At 34.0% G+C, this 22,727-nt stretch overlaps 3 protein-coding genes across 54 annotated transcripts in view; 1 reads left to right on the plus strand and 2 right to left on the minus strand.

Moving 5' to 3' along the window:
• The window catches only part of LOC122637688 (lipid storage droplets surface-binding protein 1-like), a 6,044-nt gene extending 5,090 nt beyond the window's left edge, over positions 1-954 (minus strand). The window contains exon 1 of one of the 3 annotated variants that reach the window (XM_043829994.1): positions 806-954. The gene's annotated coding sequence lies outside the window, so the exon portion shown is untranslated. Of the gene's footprint in view, positions 1-790 lie in introns of all 3 variants that reach the window. The other 2 variants (XM_043829993.1, XM_043829995.1) reach the window with 2 other exon arrangements.
• A 4,173-nt stretch (positions 955-5,127) lies between these two features.
• LOC122637946 lies at positions 5,128-6,994 on the plus strand. Its single transcript, XM_043830493.1, has 2 exons — positions 5,128-6,208; positions 6,329-6,994. Exons 1-2 carry the CDS (start codon positions 5,358-5,360, stop codon positions 6,735-6,737), a joined length of 1,260 nt encoding a protein of 419 aa, XP_043686428.1. The 5' UTR covers positions 5,128-5,357; the 3' UTR covers positions 6,738-6,994.
• Positions 6,995-15,227: 8,233 nt separating this feature from the next.
• LOC122626874 (calcium-activated potassium channel slowpoke) overlaps positions 15,228-22,727 on the minus strand; it is a 71,029-nt gene continuing 63,529 nt past the window's right edge. For 27 of the 50 annotated variants that reach the window (XM_043807340.1, XM_043807343.1, XM_043807342.1 and 24 more), the window contains 12 exons: positions 20,806-20,868; positions 19,221-19,253; positions 18,933-19,065; positions 18,760-18,819; positions 18,262-18,658; positions 17,862-18,045; positions 17,454-17,549; positions 17,156-17,292; positions 16,964-17,076; positions 16,652-16,813; positions 15,678-15,771; positions 15,228-15,500 (listed from right to left, as the gene is read on the minus strand). In XM_043807340.1, coding sequence (XP_043663275.1) covers positions 15,420-15,500; positions 15,678-15,771; positions 16,652-16,813; positions 16,964-17,076; positions 17,156-17,292; positions 17,454-17,549; positions 17,862-18,045; positions 18,262-18,658; positions 18,760-18,819; positions 18,933-19,065; positions 19,221-19,253; positions 20,806-20,868 — 1,553 coding nt within the window. In that variant the 3' untranslated portion in view covers positions 15,228-15,419. The remainder of the gene's footprint in view (positions 15,501-15,677; positions 15,772-16,651; positions 16,814-16,963; positions 17,077-17,155; positions 17,293-17,453; positions 17,550-17,861; positions 18,046-18,261; positions 18,659-18,759; positions 18,820-18,932; positions 19,066-19,220; positions 19,254-20,805; positions 20,869-22,727) is intronic. The other 23 variants (XM_043807353.1, XM_043807376.1, XM_043807373.1 and 20 more) reach the window with 4 other exon arrangements.

Genomic DNA, 22,727 nt, shown 5'->3' on the forward strand with positions numbered 1-22,727 from the left:
ACACACACACACACACACACACACACACACACACACACACACACACACATTTATCTATTTATATAAATAGATAAATATCATCTTCGAGCATCTCCAGAATTTCAATGTACGTTATTATTATTTTTCAATAACAAACCAATCGACATTCCTAATTCTTTTCTAATTATTTTTCCTTTTCTTTTTCTATCTATTTTAGTTGTAGTTTATTTAAAATTATCCTCAAAAGGATTCTCATAAAATAAGAGAAGGAAAATAAGCAGATTATTCGATCGTTTCATTTGAAGCGAATTCGACATGATTGAAGTCGATTTATCGTTACCATGTTACCTATCGCTCGTGAACCTTCTTTGTTTCCTGGGACCTTTCGTAACGGATAAACGATCGCTCTCTAGAATCTACTAGCGGTCCATCTTTATTTCCTTTATTTGCAGAAAAGAGATTGATACTTGTTACTTATCGATCAATCGTAAATATCTATAAATCTATCTATCCATCTATTTTTATTTTACGATTATTATATCATCTACATGTACATATGCGCATACATATTCTTTCTTCATGCACACGCGTGTACGAGAGTGTCAATTTCTCTGTTTCTGTTTTTTATTCATTCTCCTATCTTTGATCCATACACACACGTGCACGCGCGCACGCGTATACACATACACACACATACACGAACATGCACACACATATGTAGATATACACGGATGATCATGATCATACATATGGAACGATAGATCCACCTCTTCCGAAAGAGTATCGGAGAATTATCGCGATCTTTACGTACCTCGGTAATTCGTACCTTTAAATTTCCGTCGACGATATTAACGCAGTCGATTACGTGTCGCCGGTTTGGATCCGAACAAACGACACAGAATTAAAAGTCCGGTGTTTCGCCTGAGAAGGCGTCGTTGACTGCACGTCGAGAACTGCGAAACGGTATCTCTTAAGTTTGACCTATGACACGTTGCCGATTACGTGCGGCCCGCAGAATGGCAACAGTAATGGCGCATCGAGAAAGAATCTCTTTTTCTCTTTCTTTCTTCTTTATTTTTATCATCCTTCTCTTCTTTCATTCTTCCTCTCTCATCCATCGATTTTCGTTGCATTTCTTTTGTAATTAGGATGAGATTGGTTAATTTGACCTCTTGTATGTTTCTTATCGAAAAAGGGAAAGAAGGGAGGACAAAGAAAAAAAAAAAAAAGAAAAACAAAAAAGAATATATCATGCATATAATCATGCAATTAACCCTTTGTAATGCCATGTAATTTTTAAATCAAACACATATCTGTATTTTTGAAATCTTATTTTTCATTTTTATTTGATACAAATTAACGTTATACATGGTATAGTATAATTATATTATGAATTATACATTATATAATATTTATTTTTAGGTATGAAAAAGGAAAAGAAGAAAAATTGAGTTATAAAGCGTTAACATTACACTTTGATACATCGATCGACGGGATCGAGTTGATGTTCGAAGTCTAGCTCGTTAATTAAATATCCATGATATTGTCAAAAGATAATCATTCATTTAACGATTAACTACTAATTGGCAAATTCTCAACTGTCTCGTTCTAAGCAAATCGATCGAACTTTTCTATGGTGGAACATCTCTCTTTAAAAAAGTTTCTTAATGAGCTCGATCGTCTATTTTTGATTTCTTCTCTTCTTATCATCATTCTCTGAAGGATTCTCTCTTTCTTTCCCTCTCTCTCTCTCTCTTTCTCTCTCTCTCTCTCTCTCTTTCTCTCCCTTTCATTCCTAAGAAAGAAAAAGGAAAAGAAACTACGAGCGGAAAAGTCGAATTTATCTCTGGCAGACGTTCGTAATTATGTTCAAAGTCCAGATCGTGTCGAAGCTTTCGTGTTTGGGCTTTATACGGGAAGTCGAAGATTTAATCTTTGAGTTGTATGCTCGTGCGAGCACAGTATGCGTGTAAGTGAGATAGATGCGTTCGCATGTACATATGTATATATACTATATAAGTTTGTAAACGATATATGTACACGCATATGTTTTAAGGCGATTTCTCAGTCTCTACATTTCCACGAGATCCGATTGTCTCGCATCGAGGTCTCGCATGCGTCGAGAGAAAAAGAAAGAGATGAGAGAAGAGAAAAAGACCAATGGCTTCTCTTCCTCCTACTCTTCATCATTCTCATTCGTCTTTTCTTATTCGTCTCGAGTTCGCGTCTGCGCTATGAAAAAATCGCTCCTCGAAGAACCACTTTTCTCTCTCTCTCTCTCTCTCTCTCTCTCTCTCTCTCTCTCTCTCTCTTGCTCTTTTTTTTTCTTTTTCTTCCTTCCATTTTTTGTCTACTATTTTTCTTTCTCTTTTTTTTTCTTTCGATATGAAGATGCGTTTTTATATCTCCTGCCTCTTCTCTCTCTATCGTAACGAGATTTTATGCCATTTTTATACGTAACATCGACGAGCAAAACGAGTCATGACGTGATGAAGGAAAATTTCAAGGAAGTTGATCCATTTAGAAAGGGATAACGTTACGTCGAATTAATTTGCTCGTTCGGTGGAAGAAATCTTTCGATCTTTTTTCTTTTCTTTTTTCTTCTTTTTCATAAGTTTCTTAATAAAAATATTGTTCTGAATTTAATTCAAGTATCCATTTTGTATTTTACGTTTAATTAATTTTATATATTGACCACATATTTATGTTGAAAATAAAATAATATAATGCAAAGGATATCGAATTTAAATATCCCAATATATTATCTTAATTATATATCAATTGTAAAAAGAATTTTTGAAGAGATAAGTAAGTTTAGAATGAGTGATATTCATCAATATCAATTAGTGACACGTTTGTGTAAGTCATTCGTAACAAATTATTAACAACAATATTTGTATGAAAACATGTTTATAAAATCTAATATATATCTAATATTGACTAGAACAAATTTTTCTATAAGTTAAGCTTGAACTTTTCTACCGAAGAAGATAACCGACAGATAATGTTAATTAACTTGTTGATTGTCGATATCATCGGTTAATTCCAATCATTGACATTAATTAGCTTTAAACATTAAAATCAGCCCAAATAAAAGAAAAAAGAAGTAATTTGCTATTCTAAGCGCTTTAAATTTGTCTAATAATATATTTAATTTAGATTACGTGTGTATTTGATAATTAAGAATTACATATTTCATGTTTATTTATAAAAATTTCAAAACATTCAGAGTGCTATAATATGTATGATGTCTCTTTGAGTAAAGTATCGATATTTATCAATCATAACTCTTCATCGGAATGCAACGGAAACGGCAAGCTTCTTACAACATGCTTGACGAATATGTTAGGGAAAAAGAAGATATGTATTAAATAGTGCTATCGAAGTCAATTTATTTTAATCTATGCCTATATATATATATATATATATATATATATATATATATATATATACATATACATACATATGCATGAATATATTGAAAAGATAATAATCGTATTTGTTTCGAAGTACATGATTTAATATATGTATATATAAAAAATACACAGAAGTATATAAATATGTGTGTGAAGCAACGTTAGTCTGACATCTCTTTTAAAAACGTTTTTGCGTCTTAGATACGACAATTAGATAGAATATAGATCAATGCAATTTAGCATATGTATGTCATCTGTAATTGGAAATGTTTTTTATTGAAAAAAGAGATGTATTATTCTTTAGATCGAAGGATAACAAAAATGCGAGAGTATTTTATTTATAAATGTTGTAATTATTAACAAATGATGTTCGATTAAACAAATTTTACTGAATTTTAACACAATTTTCCTTCATTGAAAAGTCAATTCCTAGTTTTCTCACTGGATGAATACTAGCAATCTTCCGTTTGACATTGCTAGTTAGTCTTTGTTAGTCGGATCCAGTGATAGATCTCTAGATAGAAATGCTCTTTATTAATCCGACCTTTTCTTTAGGCTACGATCGTGAAGGTACTTTCGTGTCTTTGAGAATTTCCAGATCTTCCAGATGTATTTATTTATAGAATTATTCTAATTTTTTTTCCCATGTAATTTGACATTTAAATACGATGAGCGATGATCAAACTTCGTTGTATGTTTCGTAGATTTTTCTTTTTTTTTTTGTGTTATCAATTTTTATTTCAATTATTTCTATATCCATAAATGGTCTAGCTGATAGATCTTCTGATTCTGCACATGTTTAATTTATCGTTGTTGACAACGTTAATAGACAATCATTTATATTCACTAAAAATAAATCACAAATGGGGTTGCCTGAATTATAAGATATGAATAAAGAAGATGATGAGTATAAGATATTTCTTCATGTCATTCATTTAATTTTGTTTGTAAACGCTTCGCACTTTCGTTGATGCTTCGAACGATCAAAAATGCCTGATTCTATCAACGATTTATTTCTTATTCATTGATTTTAAGTGGATTAATAATTTAGAACAATGTAGTTGCGAATACATTGAATGACCCAAATTAGATGACAACCCGTTTTACATCGGTACATGGATATTATCAACGACGACGACGATACTGAAGCAATGATAAAGAAAAAATGTAAAATAAAAATATTAAAATTATTCGATTAATTGTTCTGAAATATATTTTCAAACGTAATAGATGGAATGATGTTGCACGGATATAGTGAACATAAAAAATGAACGTAAAACTGTAAACATAAAGAATATTTTATCATTAAAAAAATCATTCGAGACGGAAATGTTTTCTAATGCTAGGACGTGAATCATTTTTTAACGCTCGTAAATTTATTTATCAGTAAAAAATTTGTCATTCGAGAAAATATCGTTTTTTTTTATTACTTTTTAAAACTCTTGCTTGAGAAAAGAAAAAAATATGTCTGTAGGATTCGTTTCTTTTTTTTAAGCATGTTACAATTCGCCGACTATTGTAACGTTGTAACGTTTTACACGGGTTATGCAGGACATGTCTCGTGCAACGCTTCTAATATTAACTTCAATCAGAGGCAATAAGGAGGAAATAACTCGACACGTGCACGCGCTATTATTTATTGTCTCGGATGCTCACGTGATGATGAAAATAGGCATATAAAGGTGTCTTGATCTTGAACGGACTGACATATTCCTTCGTGGGCGTCGTTCGGACCAAAGTGAACGTTCGCCTGCGTCTATAGGAATATCGTTTATTTTCAAAGTTAATAATTATTTTAAACGAGTTTTTATACGTTACTCGATCTGTTAATTCCGTGATTATATCGTTTTCCTTATATTTTTGTTTCATTTTTTTCCTAATTCCTCGAAACGTCAAGAAAACTATTTTCGAAAAGAAAAAAAAACACACACACAAAAGAAGAATTCTACGGGACAGGACAAAATGCGTAATCTAGAGAGTCAAAGAATTTTGAAGGACGAGGAATGTTTCGAAGTGGTAAGGAAGAAACTTCATCGAGATTGCATGGAGGATTTCTCCTTGATCGATTACGAGGTAGTGCCCATAGACGGTGTCAATGGTTACATGGGTCAATATTTTAAACTCAAAGCTAGGGTGGCGCGTCCGATGACACCATTGGAAACGAAGGATTTAAATTTCTTCACAAAGATACCACCGCCTATCAGTAGTCCACAATATGAGTTCATTCAACAGTATGGTACCTTCAAGAAAGAGGTCGAACTTTATACCAGAGTATTTCCTGAAGTTTTGGATGGTCCTGAACAAAAGTATATACCAGAGTGTTTCTTGGGTTTGGAGAATGACGTAATCGTGTTGGAAGACATGGCACATAGTGGATTTATTATGACAGATAAATTCGAACCATTCGATTTTGAACATTGTCAGGTGTTGATGAAGACACTTGCTAAGTTCCATGCAAAGTCGTTCATCTTCGAGGAACAATACAAAAAGAATTTACACGACGAATTTTCTCATTGCATGCAAGAAACACTTTGGTCTCACAAAGATGGTAAAAGCAAGGCCATGTTCGATGCTGCTGTTAAGGGTACAGTTTCCATGATCGAGATCATACCAAATTTGAATAAAAATCAGAAGGAAGTTTTCAAGGAAAAACTCATCGATTTATCGGCAAGTCACATGGATAAATTATCACCCTCGTCTAAGCACAAAAACGTCTTATGTCATGGCGATTTATGGGCAAATAATATACTATTTAAGTATGACAAGGATAAGAAACCGATCGAGTGTTGTCTGATAGATTTTCAATTAGCCAGGTGAGGATCGTCATTCATTGAAAATTAATAAGAAAAATGACAAAATTGAGTGTTTAATTTTTCTTTTTTTTTTCAAAATCAAACTAGTATGTCTTTTGTAATATTATTTTAAATCTTTAGGTACAATCCACCAGCGCATGATATTCTATGCTTTTTTCAATTCACGACTAGTCGAGAATTACGGGATAAACATTGCGAGACCTTGTTAAAAATTTATTACGATTCGATGACAGAAGCATTGAAAGAAGCAGGCTTGGACATATCAATGATCTTTCCATGGATCGAATTTATGTCGTCGATTGAGGATTTACGTACTATGTGTATTATTCACGGTATCTTGAATACACCGATCATGCTCTTGGATCCTGGCGCGGCCAGCAAGTACTTCAGCGAGGAACCTGAACTTCTCGAAAGTGTTCTCTATGTCGATAGGACACCTCTTATTTGTGGACAATTCGAGAATGTACCGAAATATCGGGCCAGAATGCTCGAGGGTTTGCTCGAGTTATATGATCGTTTAGTCGATTAAATTTCTTCATTTTTTCGTTTAACAAAGAAAGTATTCCCTGTAGTCTAATATTGGATTACTATTCGAAATAATCTGTATAATTAAAATATTAAAAATATTGTAAAAAGTAAGAATTTTGAAAATAATTATTCACTCATTTCAATCTTTGATATACATTGAGCTTGCCTCGATTACGTTACGGATATATTGATTTGGTTGATTTAATAAAAGTGTCCGAACAAATCTAAGATTCTAATAAACTGCAAAAGTAATTAATACTCTTTTTTTTTTTTAATTTCTTTATTTATTAATAGAAATTATACTCACCTTGGTATAATATTACGAATAAATCTCGAATAATAAACATCCTCTTTGTATTCTGCAAGGAAACATTTTTAAAGAAGGAAGGATGTAAGAATTGTATGTAAAATAAAAATTTGATCTCAAATTTGACGATGGTATCGCACGTTGAAAAACAATAACAATCTTATCGATCATGTGAACGGTATAACCCTATTCGGGACACGCTCGAGATAGGGCATCCGTTCTCTTTTATTACAAACTCTGATGTGAATATCGCACACCGAAACGTGAGGCATAATGGGACTCTTGTAATTTCATACCTTTTATGTATATAATTATTTATATCGTCAATTATAATGAATATATAGTTATGTACAATATTGAATCTCATTCTTTAACAATAACATCAACAACATGATTAAACAACGTTCCTCATTGGTACACAAATTGTAAATGTACAGATAAAAAAGCATTAGATGAGGTTCAATGAGGCATCGAAGGTGGGCGTACACACTCGGCGCGCCTGAATCCCTTCTTCCCTTCGTACACAAACGTAATCCTTTTATCTATTTATATATATATACATATACATATATATATATACATACATACATACATACATATATATATATACATATATATGTATGTATATACATTTACACATACACATACACATATACATACATCTGTCGAAATATTTTCGATCCTATGTCCATATAAATCTTTCATTTCCATTTACCTCTTCGTCTTCCTCTTCAACCTTTCCATCTTCCTCGTCGTCTTCTTCTTCTTCATCTTCTTTATCCCTTCTCTCATATTTTTCTCTTTTGTTAAATTTTATTTTATTCTTTTTTTCTTTTTTTTTTCTTTTTCTTTTTACGTAAGCCTTCGTCACACACATAAAGTGATCCCTTTATCTAGATCACTTCGAAAACGTTACTACCCGTGCGTTATTTCGTGGCACGAAAGAGTCAGAGTGCGTTGATAATGAAGTACACCCGTATATAACTTCACGAATAGAAATTATTATGTTTAATCATCCACGACGACCCTTACCGTCGTTAATTAATTAATTACACGGGCCACCGAAATCCCCTTCGAATGTTCTTCATGCAACACCGAACGACATTTTTAATTTCTTTCTCTCTCTCTCTCTCTCTTTCTCTTCTCTCCTCTTTTGTGTTTCTTTTCTGTTTTTATTCCATACCATAATTTCTTTCCATGTCATAATCAAACGCAAAGGTGTCGTTCGACGTGGCGAAGGTAAAGGGATTAACGCAAGAATACAATCGCACGTACATACACACATTATGAGCACGCACATTATACGTATATATACACACATTATTTATATCTTTATACTCTTTATATATATATGTATATATATGTATCTGTATACATACATAGATATATACATACATACATACATACATACATACATATATATATATATATATATTTGTTTATTATTTATAAGTATATACCTATCAATATTTATACTTCGTTTATACACGTACACGTTCCACATGCACGCAACAAAATATACGCCGTGTATCACTCAAGGCGAATTAGATTACACGGTATGTATCGATCGAGTCAGTGCATGATTTAATTATTAAGGAGAGTGCACGACGCTTTTACTTCCTCGCGAGGAACCAGCCAGGGCCGACGCTTAGCCGCTCTTGTACAACTTGTACCTCGATCTTTCGTGATTGTCGACGTTTTTTTTTCTTTTTTTTTTCTTTTTTCTTTTTCCTTTTTTTTTTTTATTTTTTTCTTATATTTTCTAACAAAACGACAAGAATCTTAATAGATAAAAATATTACATAGAGATGTTTACTAGAAACTAGTAAATAGTGGAAAAGAAAGAAAGAGAGAAAAAAGAAAAAAAAAAAGTAATTTTCGTTTTATGGGTGGAAATAAAACGTCGACGTTAACGAGATCGAGAACAAATATACTGGACGATCACGATTCTCGAAAAATCCTTCTTTCTCTCTCCGTTTTGTGCGTACGCATCCTGGGTTTAAAAAAAGGAACTCGACGAAAGCATAAAAAAGTCGTTTAATCGAAAGCGAACGAACATCGAACTGTCTCTCAGTTTGAAAATCGATCACGAACGAAGCTTTCCCTGGCTCCGTCGCGACAAGACGCAAATCGTCGACCGATTCGTCTAGACGAGACTCTACGCAAGGCTCCAACGAGTTTCTCGTTTTATTTTAGTTTATTTTATTTCGTTTTATTTTGTTTTTTTCTCTTTTTATTTTTTTTTATTTCGTATATTTGTTTCTTCATCGATTTGTTTATTTTTTCATCTTTCATCGGATCGATTTCGTACTCTTTCGTTTATTATTTTTTCTTATCAGTTTTTTTGTCTTTTTCTCTTATCATCTTTTTTTCCTTTTCTTCTTCTTTTTCTTTTTCGAGTCTTTTTTGCCTCGAATAATGTCACGACACATGACAGAACACCGATCATACGTGACACGAATATGTCTGTATATATTGCGCGACGGGACGAGCACCGAAGTTGGGCTTTCGTTAATAAGATTTACATTTCATGAAACTTTAACTTCTTATTCTTATTCCTTTTTCTTCTTCTTAGGTCGACGAGAAAAGAGACTCTTTCAAAGATTCAAACGTATTTTTTATCTTTTCCTTTTAATTATTTTCTTTTATCAATTAATGAAATTTAATTGTTAATTTACGATGGTAAATATCTTGTAAAAAGAAAAAGAAAGAAAAAAAAAATATAAAAGTCGAGATACGTACCCATATCTTTCTTTTTTTTTTTTTCGTTAAAAAGAGATCTAACTCCAATTGGATGCAAAGAAACAATTCAGTCTTTCTTTTATACGTTAAGTCAATTCATAAATAAGTTAAGAGTTTATTACAAAGAAATAACACTTCTCTATGAATCAGCCGGAATAAACAGGATATGTTTTAAACGAGAATTTCTACTTTGCGGTAAGTTAAGTCATAAATAAGTACTATTTTATCGTAATAATAACTCCTTATTTATAACGACACTTATACTTATGAATCAACTTGACATATTTTTCTAGACGAGAAGACTTTCGTCTCGTTCCCGTTCCACATTTTTCTTGTCGAAAATAATTATAGTACGTTTATCTCCTCAATTAAAATATCTCATCATCCATTCGGTATCCAAATAATAACGAGCTTCGATCGCCGTACGACGGAAAAGAAGGACGTACGATTTTACTTTTCTTCTCTTTTCATTTTTCTCTCATCCCGTCGCGCGCGTTCACGGATCCTCCGTAAGAAATTAAAGGAGGATCTTTCGAGAGGAAAGAGACAAACAGACAAACAGACAGACAGACAGACAGACAGACAGACAGACAGACAAAGTACATATGTACAGATTGACAGACAGAGAGGACACACAATTTTTGCAAAATTCTAGCTCGAAAATTTTCGTCTTTCACATTACATGCCAAGTGCCCTCATTGATCGTTTGCACATTTTTTATGCATGTCTACATTCTATTACTTCTTCTTTTTTTCATCGTTATCATAATCATCATCATCAGCATTATCATCATTATCATCATCATCATCATTAATGTTCAACTTCACAAGCTTCGAGACATTTCCCCGTTGCTTCGAAATCGAGCTGTACACACAGAAACGTTTATGTACAACGAATTAAAATACGAACTGCAGTGGCAGTGAACAGTGCAGATGAATAGGTACTCCAAACAGCAAGTTAATTAGCGGCACAGCGCAACAGCGGCGGCAGCGGCGGCGGCGGCGGCGGCGGCGGCGGTAGCGGCGGCGATTACTTTTTTTTATGGGTTTTTCTCTTTTTTTTCTCCCTTTTTTTTCTTAATCACATTATTACAAACACACACACACGCGCGAGACACGACACGTCTATATCATTATCTATTCATTTAGCTCGACATCTTCAGATTCCCTTTTTTTTTTAATTACTGGGTTATTCCTTTTCTTCTTCTTCTTCTTCCTCCTCTTCTTCTTCTTCTTCTTTTTCGTCTTTATTTTTACGATTTGTGTTTATTCATTTTTTGTTTTTAATACTTTTTCTTTTTTCTTCATTTAAATTAGTTTCTCCTTTTTCTTTTTATCGCTCTCTGTGTCCTAGGCTAATTAACACGCACGTTCCGTTCTTTCGTTGGCAGGAAAATCGAGGGTATAAAGTAGATGAGAAAAAGGATGAAATAATAAAGAAAGAAAAAAGAAAAACGAAGTGAATTTACTGGCGCGTAATTAACATTTCTTTTATTCTTCCCTTCGTATTTTGATTTTCATCCGCTTCTACCCTCGTCTCCAGCCACGTGGACCTACTCACGCACACACATACACGCATACGCGACCAACACGAAGAAGAAACACGATTAGTCGCGTCGTCGTCGGGTTTCACGACGGACGTAAATAAGTACCGAGCCTTTTTATTTTCACGTCTATGTGTGTGTATGTTTACGTGAATTTAACACGTACACATATACGCACTATCGGAGATCGAGAGAATATATTAATGAATGAAAGAAGGAACAAACGAATCAATGAATGAATAAATGAATGAATGAGTGAATAAATGAATGAATGAATGAATGAATGAATGAGAGAGAGAAAGAGAAAGAGAGAGTACAATACCTGTGCACAAGTTTATCCGTTATATGTAGGTATGTATATTTATATCCTTTGGCATATGTGTATATATATGTACGTCCGTTATATTTTCTTATTTGTTGTTTTTCTTCTTCTTTTTTTTTTACTTTTGTTTTATACACAGGTGAGTTTCACAAAAATATATAAAAGAGAGAGCGCTATGTGTACATATATATGTGCATATAATACCTATATATAATCGATTTACTTCACGTCGCATGGAAAAGTGTATTTATGTGTGTACATCTGTTTTGTGTGTACGTAAACGTATGATTGGCTTCGTTAGAATAATTTCTTTCTTTTTTTCTTTTTTTTTTCGTTTTTCTTTTTCATTATCTTATCTAACATTTTTTCCACTTTATCTCGAATCTTAATTTAACACGTACACGTTATACGTTACACGTGTATCTTTGTGTGCGTGTGTGCGTGTGTGTGTTTAACGTCCAACGTTTTTTCTTCGATAAGATTACATCTCGTTTACTTTCTTATGACCCCTTCTTCTCTTACACTCGTGCCATTGTAAAAGAGTCCTTTTTTCGTCGCTTATCCTTACGTCTTATAAATGTCTTTAGGCTTTGGGACGTTCACGAATGAACAGCACTCTCGTATCTCTTATACGTACATATATACAAAAAAATTAAAATTATTTTATCAGTTAGAGAAAGAGAAAGAGAGACAGATAAAGATTGATAGATAGATAGATAGATAGATAGATAGATAGATAGATAGATAGATAGATAGATAGAGAGAAAGGAATCGCATGAAAGTTATACATGAAGAAAAGAAGACGACGGTGAATGCAGGCCGAAATAGCTCGAGGATGGAAATGCGAGCGACTTCGAACGTTTTTCATATTTTTTCTTGTGATTTTTGTTCTTCTTTAATTACACAAGAAAACGTACATATATACACGTATATGTACGTGTACTTGTTCTGTGTATATATGTATATATATATATATATATATATAATGTATTTGTATATATATATATATATACATATATGTATATGTATATTTATGCGCGCACACACACACACGCACGCATGCACGCACACGCACACACACAAAACGTTCCTTTATCATACAATGATAACTCTCGAATGAAACGAACGGGAGAGATCAGAGTTCTTTCTTTTTTATGCAAGAAAAAACACACACACACATACAGACGACGCGCGACTCTCAACTCTTTCGACGACGTTCGACGTCATCGTTTAGGATTAGGAGGGGGTTGGGGGCTGCTCCTCGACGTCCCAAAGTTTTGCGATCATGGTAGTCATCGTAGAGAGAACCGGTAAGCTACACGATACGTACGTACGTACTTACAAAAAATTATTTCAAAAAACACAGTTATATACGTTCCCCTTCTTTTTCCCTTCCTATTTCTTCTCTCCTTCTTTTTTTTTTGTCGTTCTTTTTATTTTTGTTTCGTTCCTTATCTTCTCTACCTCATTCTCATCTTCTTTTGCACCGATACGATGTGCGTGTGCGTGCGTATGTGTAAAACCTGTACAAAGTGCTCGAGATTGAAAATTTGTATTGTTCCTTTCGTATTTGGTTGTGTAAAGCAAGACACACGAGGTAAAGGTTACAACGTTTTTGTTTTTGTTTTTTTTTTTTTTATATTTTTTTTATATTTTTTTTTGTATTTTTTTTTTTGTTTTTTTTTTTCTTTTTATATGTACGTAGTAGTTCCGGGCACACTACGATTTTCTTCTCTCTACACGCACTCATCAGCAGTGTCACCTTTCAACCCTTTCGGTACTCCTTCTCGTATTCTTCTTTGTATTTATTTTTGTCTTTTAGTTTTTCTTTTTTTTATTGGTTTTTATATTTTTTATTCTTATTCGTCTTTGTCGCCGATCTCCTCTTTGCTTTTTCTTTCTTCATCTTCTTCTTCATCTCTCCATCGTCTTTCCCTTTGGCCTCTTCTTCGATGCACTTCCTATCAATTGAAATCGTTTGTCTTTTTACTTTTATAATAATATCGTTTCTATAGTTTTATCTCTTCGCTTATTTATTCTATTTGTCTTTTGTTCACGTCTCCACGTCTTACTTTTTCATTTTCTTTTTCTTTTCTTTTCTTCTCTTTTTTTTTCTTTCTTACGTCGAGGTATGAAAAGAGTCAGGTTTGAGGGGACGAGAGGGAAAAATGGAGAAAAAGAGAAAGAAAGAGAGAGAGAGAGAGAAAGAGAGAGAGAAAGAGACAGATAGATAGAGAAAGCGAGAGAGAATAAGAAAGAGATGAGGCGAACGTTGGACAATTAATTTCTGTTTGAATTAATCTCGACGAATCGCTTTCGGCTTTTCCTCGTTGCACCGTCTTCTCCTTCCTTTTCTCTTTTCCTTCATCTTCTTCTTTCTCTTTCTTCTCTTTATACTTTTGTTTACAAACGAAACAACTCTCGTTCCTCGTCTCTTTAATCCTACGATAATTAAATAATCTCGAATGAATCACACGGAGGCGTTGATTTTTTATCTGATCTTGTGTTTTTTCTTTTCTTTATTTTCTTCTTCTTCTTCTTCTTCTTCTTTTTTAAGTTGCTTCGTCGCGTTATTCTTTGTGATTATCTTTTTTTCTTTCTTTTCTCTTTTTTTTTTCTTTTTTTTAATTCACTGCGAATCATCATCTTACAGTACGTCGGGGAAGGCTCCGCGAGTCGGTGAAACGTCAATCCTCCCACCTGTTCTCTGTACCTTCTCCTTTCTCCCGTTGTTTTGTTGTTGTTGTTGTTTGTTCGCTTTCCTGCATCTTAACTTATTATACATATACGCTCCTCTCTTGAGCTTTCTTAGGTGTATAGGGGCAAGGGGAGGGGGTGACTCGATCACACATTTTGTCTCCGCGATAAGCCGACCAGTCCTTGCGTTAATAGTTGTCCTTTTACGGAAAAGACAACTTTGATTGATTTTTGAGAGCACCACGTGTAGCTACCCTCGGACCATGTTTCACCATGCCACTTCCAACATTCCCCAATTCTCCTTTGATTTTCTTTTTCTTATTTTCTTCTCCTCTTCATCTTCAATTTCATCTTCCTATCCACTTTTTCCATCCACTCAATCCTCTCCTTCGTACTGCAAACTTTCGTCCGTTCTTTTTTGACCTTTTTCTCTTCACGATCACGCGTTTATTGCACAGAATTTGCAATATTATCGAAAAAGGAAACGTGGAAGTTCTGTGAAGGATCGTGAAAAAATAAAAAACAGAAAGAGAGAGAAGAGAGAGATAGAGATAAATAGATAGATAGATAGATAGATAGATAGATAGATAGAGAGAGAGAGAGAGAGAGAGAGAGAGAGAGAGAGAGAGAGAGAGAGAGAGAGAGAGAGAGAGAAAGAAAGAAAGTGAACGAGAGAGAAATATAAAAATAAATATAGACAGACAGATAGATTGAGAGAAAGAAAGAGATAAAAAAGAAATAGAGAAAAAAGGAAGGATTCGCGTGGCTGGCTGATAATCTTGATAACGTTGATTAGAACAGAAAGAACGGACGTTTTTGTAATTTCTTTCTTTCTTTTTTTTTCTTTTTTGTTTGCTTGCTTGCTTGGTTGCTTGCTTGCTTGCTTGCTTGCTTGATTTTCTATGGACGGGGCTCGCGTAGGCTCGATGATGGACGCGTGATATTTCATCTCCTTTCTCGAACGACGAAGAAGACGGGATGAGTTCAGGAATGATGAGCGGCATGATGACCTTCGACGCGTGAATTAGATGTAGGAGTAAGGTCCGTCGGTGAGGGCGCTACACAGCAACAGTCAGGAGGCGTCGTCTTTGCCACGGGTACCTCTGCTGGGTCTGTACTCAAGTCCTGGATCGAACTGCATCAGCACGAAAACCTGAAAATTTCGATTAAATCAATCATTCGGACAAATCAAACGATTATTTCAATGATAGAATAAAAAGATAGATAAAAAACTATAAAGGTAATTATGTTTGAAAAGTATCAAACAAATGTTACGAATTATTGTTTTATGAATTGTTACGTAATATTTTATGAATTATTTCGTTGGTACCTGATCTGTGGGTAAGAGTGTGAAATCGTCCGGTGGATTTGTAATGACGTATCTCTTTGAAGAAGCATCGCACGACGAACTTGTATCTCGAAACCTAAAAAGTACGTTCATTCGTAAGTCTCACTGATCTTGTACTCACAGTCCAACAACATACATTCATAAACACACACTCACACGTAAGCTAAGCTAAACATAAATAAACTTCACGATACGTTTTATCGAATCTTTAAGATATACTACTTTAAGATATACTTTAAGATATACTTGATTTTAATAAAACAAAGTGTGAACTCAAGTTACGGGAAATAAAGAACAATCTACTCGTAGAAGCTAGATAATCTATCTTAAATCGAATTAAGATAAATAGAATAGAAATGAAATTAAAAAAGAAAAATAAAAAAAAAGAAGCTACGCTAAGATAAATTAAAAATAGCTAAAGATTCTTTGGAGTAGACTAAGCGTGTATATACAATTAGCTTGGGAAGCTCAATTGTTAAGCGTATGTAAGTAAATGAAATTTTGAAGAAGGAAATTGAAATGTTAAAGAAAGAATAATAGAAAGATTATTAGGAATATAATACATCAAATTAAATTAAAGAGAACGCTAAAACTAAAACCAACACCGAAAAGAAAACTAAACTAAAATAAGAAATAACTAAACTAAGCTGGTTTAGTTTGCAACATTAAACTAAACGCTAAACAAATAGATGACAATAAAAAATGATAGGTATTTTTTGGATGAAAAAACTCACGATCATCGTTTTGTTCTCGTGACGCAAAAACGGAAAATGCAAAACTGTGCGACAGAAAATGAAAGAATCACGGAAGTAATTATTACAAGAATGATATACGATAAAAATGTCATAGACTTTGATAGCGATATATAATATGGCAGCAATCAGAAAGATCATTGTAAGCCAGAATACATATATTATCCAATAAATACCATCGAGAGAGGGAAAAAATTCCGGTACCTGTACCTGTACAGACCAATGCACAGCATTCCATACGATTTTAATGCTGCGACAAAGAGGTCACCGTACTTGCCTCCTTCGCCGTACTGAGCCAATGGCCCATCGTACAATGCGATTTGACCGACTCGACATCGATCTCTATTGGCTAAACTGTCCGCGGTGCTAAAAAATTCAATCCAAAATATTGTCATTACTGCATAGTAATGTATCGGTGAAGAAAATCTTAGCGGTAATATATGATAATTAAATGTTATGTGAGAAAAGAAAGTTTTGTTTTCAACACGTAGGCGTTGTTGATAAATAATTTTTCACCTGTAACCCCCTCTCAAACCGGCACCTTCTGCTAAAATTAATTCCAATTCGGGCGTTGCTCCACCGGTTATCAGAGAACGGATCAGAGTGAGCGCGTTTTGATTGAAGTACGTCTGTAATGTTTATAAGAGAATATTATTTCAAATAATTTTCAGAGTAATATCATTGAAATAATTCAATTTATTTGCTTACCGTCGACATGAGCGAATCTAATACGCTCACAGCAAAAGCGGTACCGCAAGCGAACGGTTGTGTGAGGTAGAGTTCCGTGTCTGGGTCGTCGTCATCGTCCTGATCAAGGAACTGAACGTTGCTGTCGTTTACGAGTTCTATAAATACGAGATGTATCGTTATCATTAAAAAAGTTAATATTATAACACAATGGTCTAGATTATACTTGTTTTTTTTTTCGAGTTCTGGCATACTGAAAAGATATAAATCATTTGAATTGCATCGCTATTATCTTATTATTATCTTTATTTATTCATACCTGTGATCATTGGCACGTTTGCCCCGTAAACGGATCCTCGTCGCTGTAGTACGATCGGGCTGCCAACTGTGGTCAAATTACCTTGCTCATTATTCGCTGGAATTTTCACTCATGGTTTAATAATATCATCGTGAATACGTCCAAACGAGAAACAAATGAGCGAGCATATATACATACATACATATATACATACATATATATATATATATACACACACACACACACACACACACACATATATATTATCGTAATCAACACGTTGATACGACCCAAATCAGTTTTACAAGCAAAGCTTTTAAACGAATTTTCTAAAATCGTGCCATCGGTGAGCATCGATGTCGCTCAACGTGTTAACGAGATAACGTAACGTATAACTCGTAGATCTAATTCTAAGCTCGGAGAGCTTACCTTGACTTAACACGCCGATCGTATCGTCGAACGTCATGGCCTTTATATTAAGGGATGCGAGGATGGCTTCCTTGTCGGCGAGGGTGGGGTCATCGTTGCTAGGCACTTTTGCCGACAGGATGCAACACATGTCGCATAGATTCACGTTGACTGCTCGCAGATCAGCTCTGCTCAACGGTGAACCCTACGAATCAATTTATCTATTCAGTACATAATCATTATTATTATGATATTCATGACGCGTAACTGTTCGATATTTATACTTGTTATTAATGATAACAAACAATATATACATATATATATATATATATATATATATATATATATATATTTCTATAGCATTAAATTTTACAAAAGATAGAATCATCGGCTAATCAAACTCTGTTTTATATTGGCTTACGTTCAACACCGATATTTTTGGTAGGTTCTGCAACATTTTCCATTCGCGGCGGATGTAGTCCACAGACCCAACTATCACTACGTGTTTAAGCTCGTGGTAATGGAAATTGGAAGCTCGTAATGGCATAACAAGGTTTCTCAACCCGATAAGAGGCGAGTCGGGATCGGCAAACAGACAAACAACGACGTGTCCATTTAGAACCGTCATGGCCGCCTGATTACGATCTAATATGCAGTCTTCGAGGTTACGGGATGGACTCCAATGGAACATGCCCGTTGAGTCATATTTCATTTCGGTCTTCTCAAAGTCGAAATCCTTTGCCTGATCGTCGGCGATGCCAACTTGAAGACCACCGTTGTTGTTTACGTTTGTACCACCCGAGGCTCTACTCGTTGGCCTAAAAAAAGAAAGAACACGACAAAAATTAACAAGCTGATCCAAATTTGTTATTATCATCGTTTCCATTTCGTTTAATTAATTTTAACGGTAGCATCGTACATAAGTTTCTTCACTTCATAAGCGAGATGGTAGCCAGCATATGCGGATTCTTCTTGCGATCTGAAAATCAATAAAACAAATCGTTAATAACGATATGAACATTTTTGATAACGATGAAGGAAATTTGTTCTAAAAAAAAAAAAGAAAGAAAAAGATTGACTCCAAGTCAATACCTCTGATTATAAGGCTGATTGGGACTCGACAAACTATCGTTCGTCGCTCGATTCACGTTCGGTTTCACTTTGTTGACTTGCTTCGTCGAATTCATCATTGTCATTCCGACAGAATTTCGATGATTCCTCATTGCTACAACACATAAAACGTTAGGCATTTCTATTAAGTATAAACATCTTTAAGCGATCGAAACTGAAAATCGTACAACATATATTTGAAATTGTACAAATTTCAAGAAGGAAAGAGAGAGCAGGATCTATTTAAAAAAATAAAAATAAAAAACTCACCGTTCGGATCTTCTCGTTCACGATTGATCTCACCTAAAATATATAAGATACTATTAATTTTTTCACGATCGACGATCTAACCGTGATCGATGATGGGCCACATTAATGCCGGTCACGTATAAATAAAATATTTTTTCGATTGACAAAATTTAAAGGGATTAATTCTTTTTCATTTCTTTTTTTTTTTTTTTTTTTTATACGAAACAAATAACCAGCATTAATGAGACACAATAATAACACGATTATCACATTGTTCGCGATCTAACTTCCCCCCGTTGTTACTGCGCATATTACTTTCATGGATAAAATCCTACGGAGCCCCATGCTTACAGGCGCGCATACCTCAGCCTAGACATGTAATTTATATAGTTTTTAGCACGTGCCAGAAAACCAACAAAAATAAATAGTACGGCCAATGCTCGAAGCCTGACATTTATGTATTTAAATATTTACGAAGCAGCGTAGTAGTTATACGTACGTCTTCTTTTGATTTATATATTTTTTATTTGTTTATTGTATTTTCTCCTTTCATTCTCAATATTTGCATTATTTCAACATTGTATATAAGAGAAGACGCACGTTTCTTTATCGCAGCGAGCGATTATCAAAGTTCGACGTGTATCCACGTCCATTTTCGTGTGAAACATCGAATGTTTAATAATTTCGAGCGTATTGCGGCAAGAACAAAAGAAGCGCACATACATGTAATATATGCGAATATATAATAATAATCAATAATAATAATCAATAATAATAGTAATAATCATATACGTACGTTTATAATATGTATGTATAAGTAAGTAAATCTTCCACAGTTTTTAATAAATGCATTCGTCGATAGCTTAAGAGGAAATAATGAAGAAGTAATACACGACGAGTCTACGACACGAAGCGCTTCCATGCATTAAAAATATTGAAAAAAGAAATAAAAAAAAAAAAATAAAGAGAAAAGAATTAAAAAAAAGAAGAAAGATAAATAAAAAAGAAAAAAATCGAGATAGAAATTAATATTTCCTGACTAAAACTCTTGTAACATCCAGTGTCAGTCGTCGGTTCGTGTATCGATTGCGATTGATCTCACTGATAATGAAAAATATTTTGTTGTGTTTGAATTAGTCGTCTCGAATACGAAGAGAACAAAAATAATTAAAAAAAAAAAAAAGAATATCATACCTTAAGGAAAGCTCTTAAGCACAATTACGTAACGTTATTCGTTCGATCGATGATATTTTATTTTGCAAAAAGCCGCACACATCATTGTTACGATATCGTCAAATTAATTATTATTTAGGCAGAGCAATTAAAAATTAAAAAAAAGCGATTCTCGTACATCTCCTTTGTTAATATCTTTTTTCTTTTTGCTTTTGTTTCCTTTCGGAAAGTGAGAAAGTTAGATAGATAGATAGATAGATAGATAGATAGATAGAGAGAGAGAGAGAGAGAAATAGAGATAATATTTTTCTCGACATCATGCTTCTCGTTATCGTATTATATTTTGTAATAATTTCTCTTTTTCGCGCTCGTTGACGTTCGGAAAGGCAGTTTGCGAGACTGTAGCATGGATTTGATTGAGGTGTAACTGTACCTCTCACGTGAACCATCTTGGGCAGTTCTGGCGGAGTGAATGTGGGGGGAGGATGGTGGTCGTCTGCAACAAACCACTACACATGTTAGCTACGCTAACTAATTAACTAACGCCTAAACTCGCTATTCTAGAGAACTAATCGCTAAATACATTGGTGACTGTGCTTGCAAACTTTCCTCTATTTCGTTCGAAAACTCACTTTTCATTCTCATTAATTGACAATAGATAGATAGTGTGTGTGTATATATATATATATACACACACACACACACACACATACAATAGTACTGACATCAATTAAATGTTATTTTTCTCTTCTTTCTTGTTGTTGGTACAATATTTAAGTGAATTTTCCATCGAAGTTGCAACTAATTTCTACGTCATTACTACTATTACTACTACTATTACTACCACTACTACAACTACAACTACACTACTATTTGTTTATTACTTCTATTACTACTGTAATAATGCATATTATTTACGAAAACGAGCATACATACAATTAGGTAATTATAACTCGGGTAAACTACTTTACCAAAAACAGTTCGCATCAACACGGACGAGCCAGAGAAATTCATATAAATCTCTTTCGCAATCACAGAGAAAAAGTTTATATCGTATTAATTATGCAGAGATTTGTGAAGATGCACAGTGGAATCAGTTAGAGAGAAAGAGAGAGAGAGAGAGAGAGAGAGAGGGAGAGAGAAAGAAAGAAAGAAAGAGATGGATAGATAGATAGACAGATAGACAGAGGACAAGTTATAAAAAGAGAAAGAGAGAGATAGACGTAGACAGAAGGAGATTAGACAAATCTAAATCGTCCATGTTATACCAACATATTTCTCAAATGCGCTTGCAAGCTGTGCATTGTGCACTTTGATATCACTTCTAGCATGCATTGGCTGGCAAGCTAGGTATCGTCAAGTGTTTGCTTTTATGCTCGCATGCGAAATAGAATTTTCTTTTCTAAAAATAGACAACGAAGATGTTCCACGTTTATTTTTCTTTTCTTTTTTTTTCTTTTGCTTTTTCCTTTATTCGGAATTTTCGTTCTTCTTTTCTATTTTATTATTATTCCTTTTTTTTTTCTATCTTTTAATATTTCCTTCCTCACTTAGACTTATTTTTTCAAGAAAAAGAGCACAAACGAGTTTCCTCAATTTTTATTATTTATTTATTGAATATCCCCGCTTATATATACCTATACGCTTATATATTCAACGAGCATGCATCGAAGGATTTCGTTCATTTTTTTTTGCGTTGAATTTTCTTTATCTTTTTTTTCTTGGCTCTTTTTTCCTTATTCCTTCTCCTCCTCCTCCTCCTCCTCCTCCTACTCCTCTTCCTTGTCATCACAGTGCACACGTTCCCGTTATAAAGTGCAAGACCTTTTTATGCACCCAAGGGAGGAATTGACGTGCAGAAAAGTAGACATTCGAGCAAAAATTCTGTGTATGTGAGAGAGAAAGAGAGAAAGAGAAAAAGAGAAAAAGATAGAGAGAGAGAGAGAGAGAGAGAGAGAGAGAGAGAGAGAGAAAGAGAGAGGGGTTGGTAAAATCTTTGAAAAGAGTGCTTGAAAAGTATACGCACACACATGAAGGGAAAGAGAGAGAGAGAGAGAGAGAGAGAGAGAGAGATAGAAAGGTTAGACGGATGGACAGACAGACAGAAATAGTTTGTATTGTGTGAGAAGCGGAATCAAAGGAGAAAAAGAAGAGTCGTTTTAGCCGTCGGGGTTGCCGCGAAATTCTCGTCGTCGAAGTAGAGTGACGAATTATAATTATTTTCCCTTCTTCCTTTTTTCTTTTTTTTTCTTTTCTTTTTTTTTTTTTAAACTTGCTCGTTTTTCTTTTTTCCTTTCTTTATCACTCTTCTTTCTTTGTAATTAATTAATTAATTAATTTCTATGTATATATATA

The sequence above is a fragment of the Vespula pensylvanica genome, chromosome 2 (genome assembly GCF_014466175.1).
Source record: "Vespula pensylvanica isolate Volc-1 chromosome 2, ASM1446617v1, whole genome shotgun sequence".
Lineage (NCBI taxonomy): Eukaryota > Metazoa > Arthropoda > Insecta > Hymenoptera > Vespidae > Vespula > Vespula pensylvanica.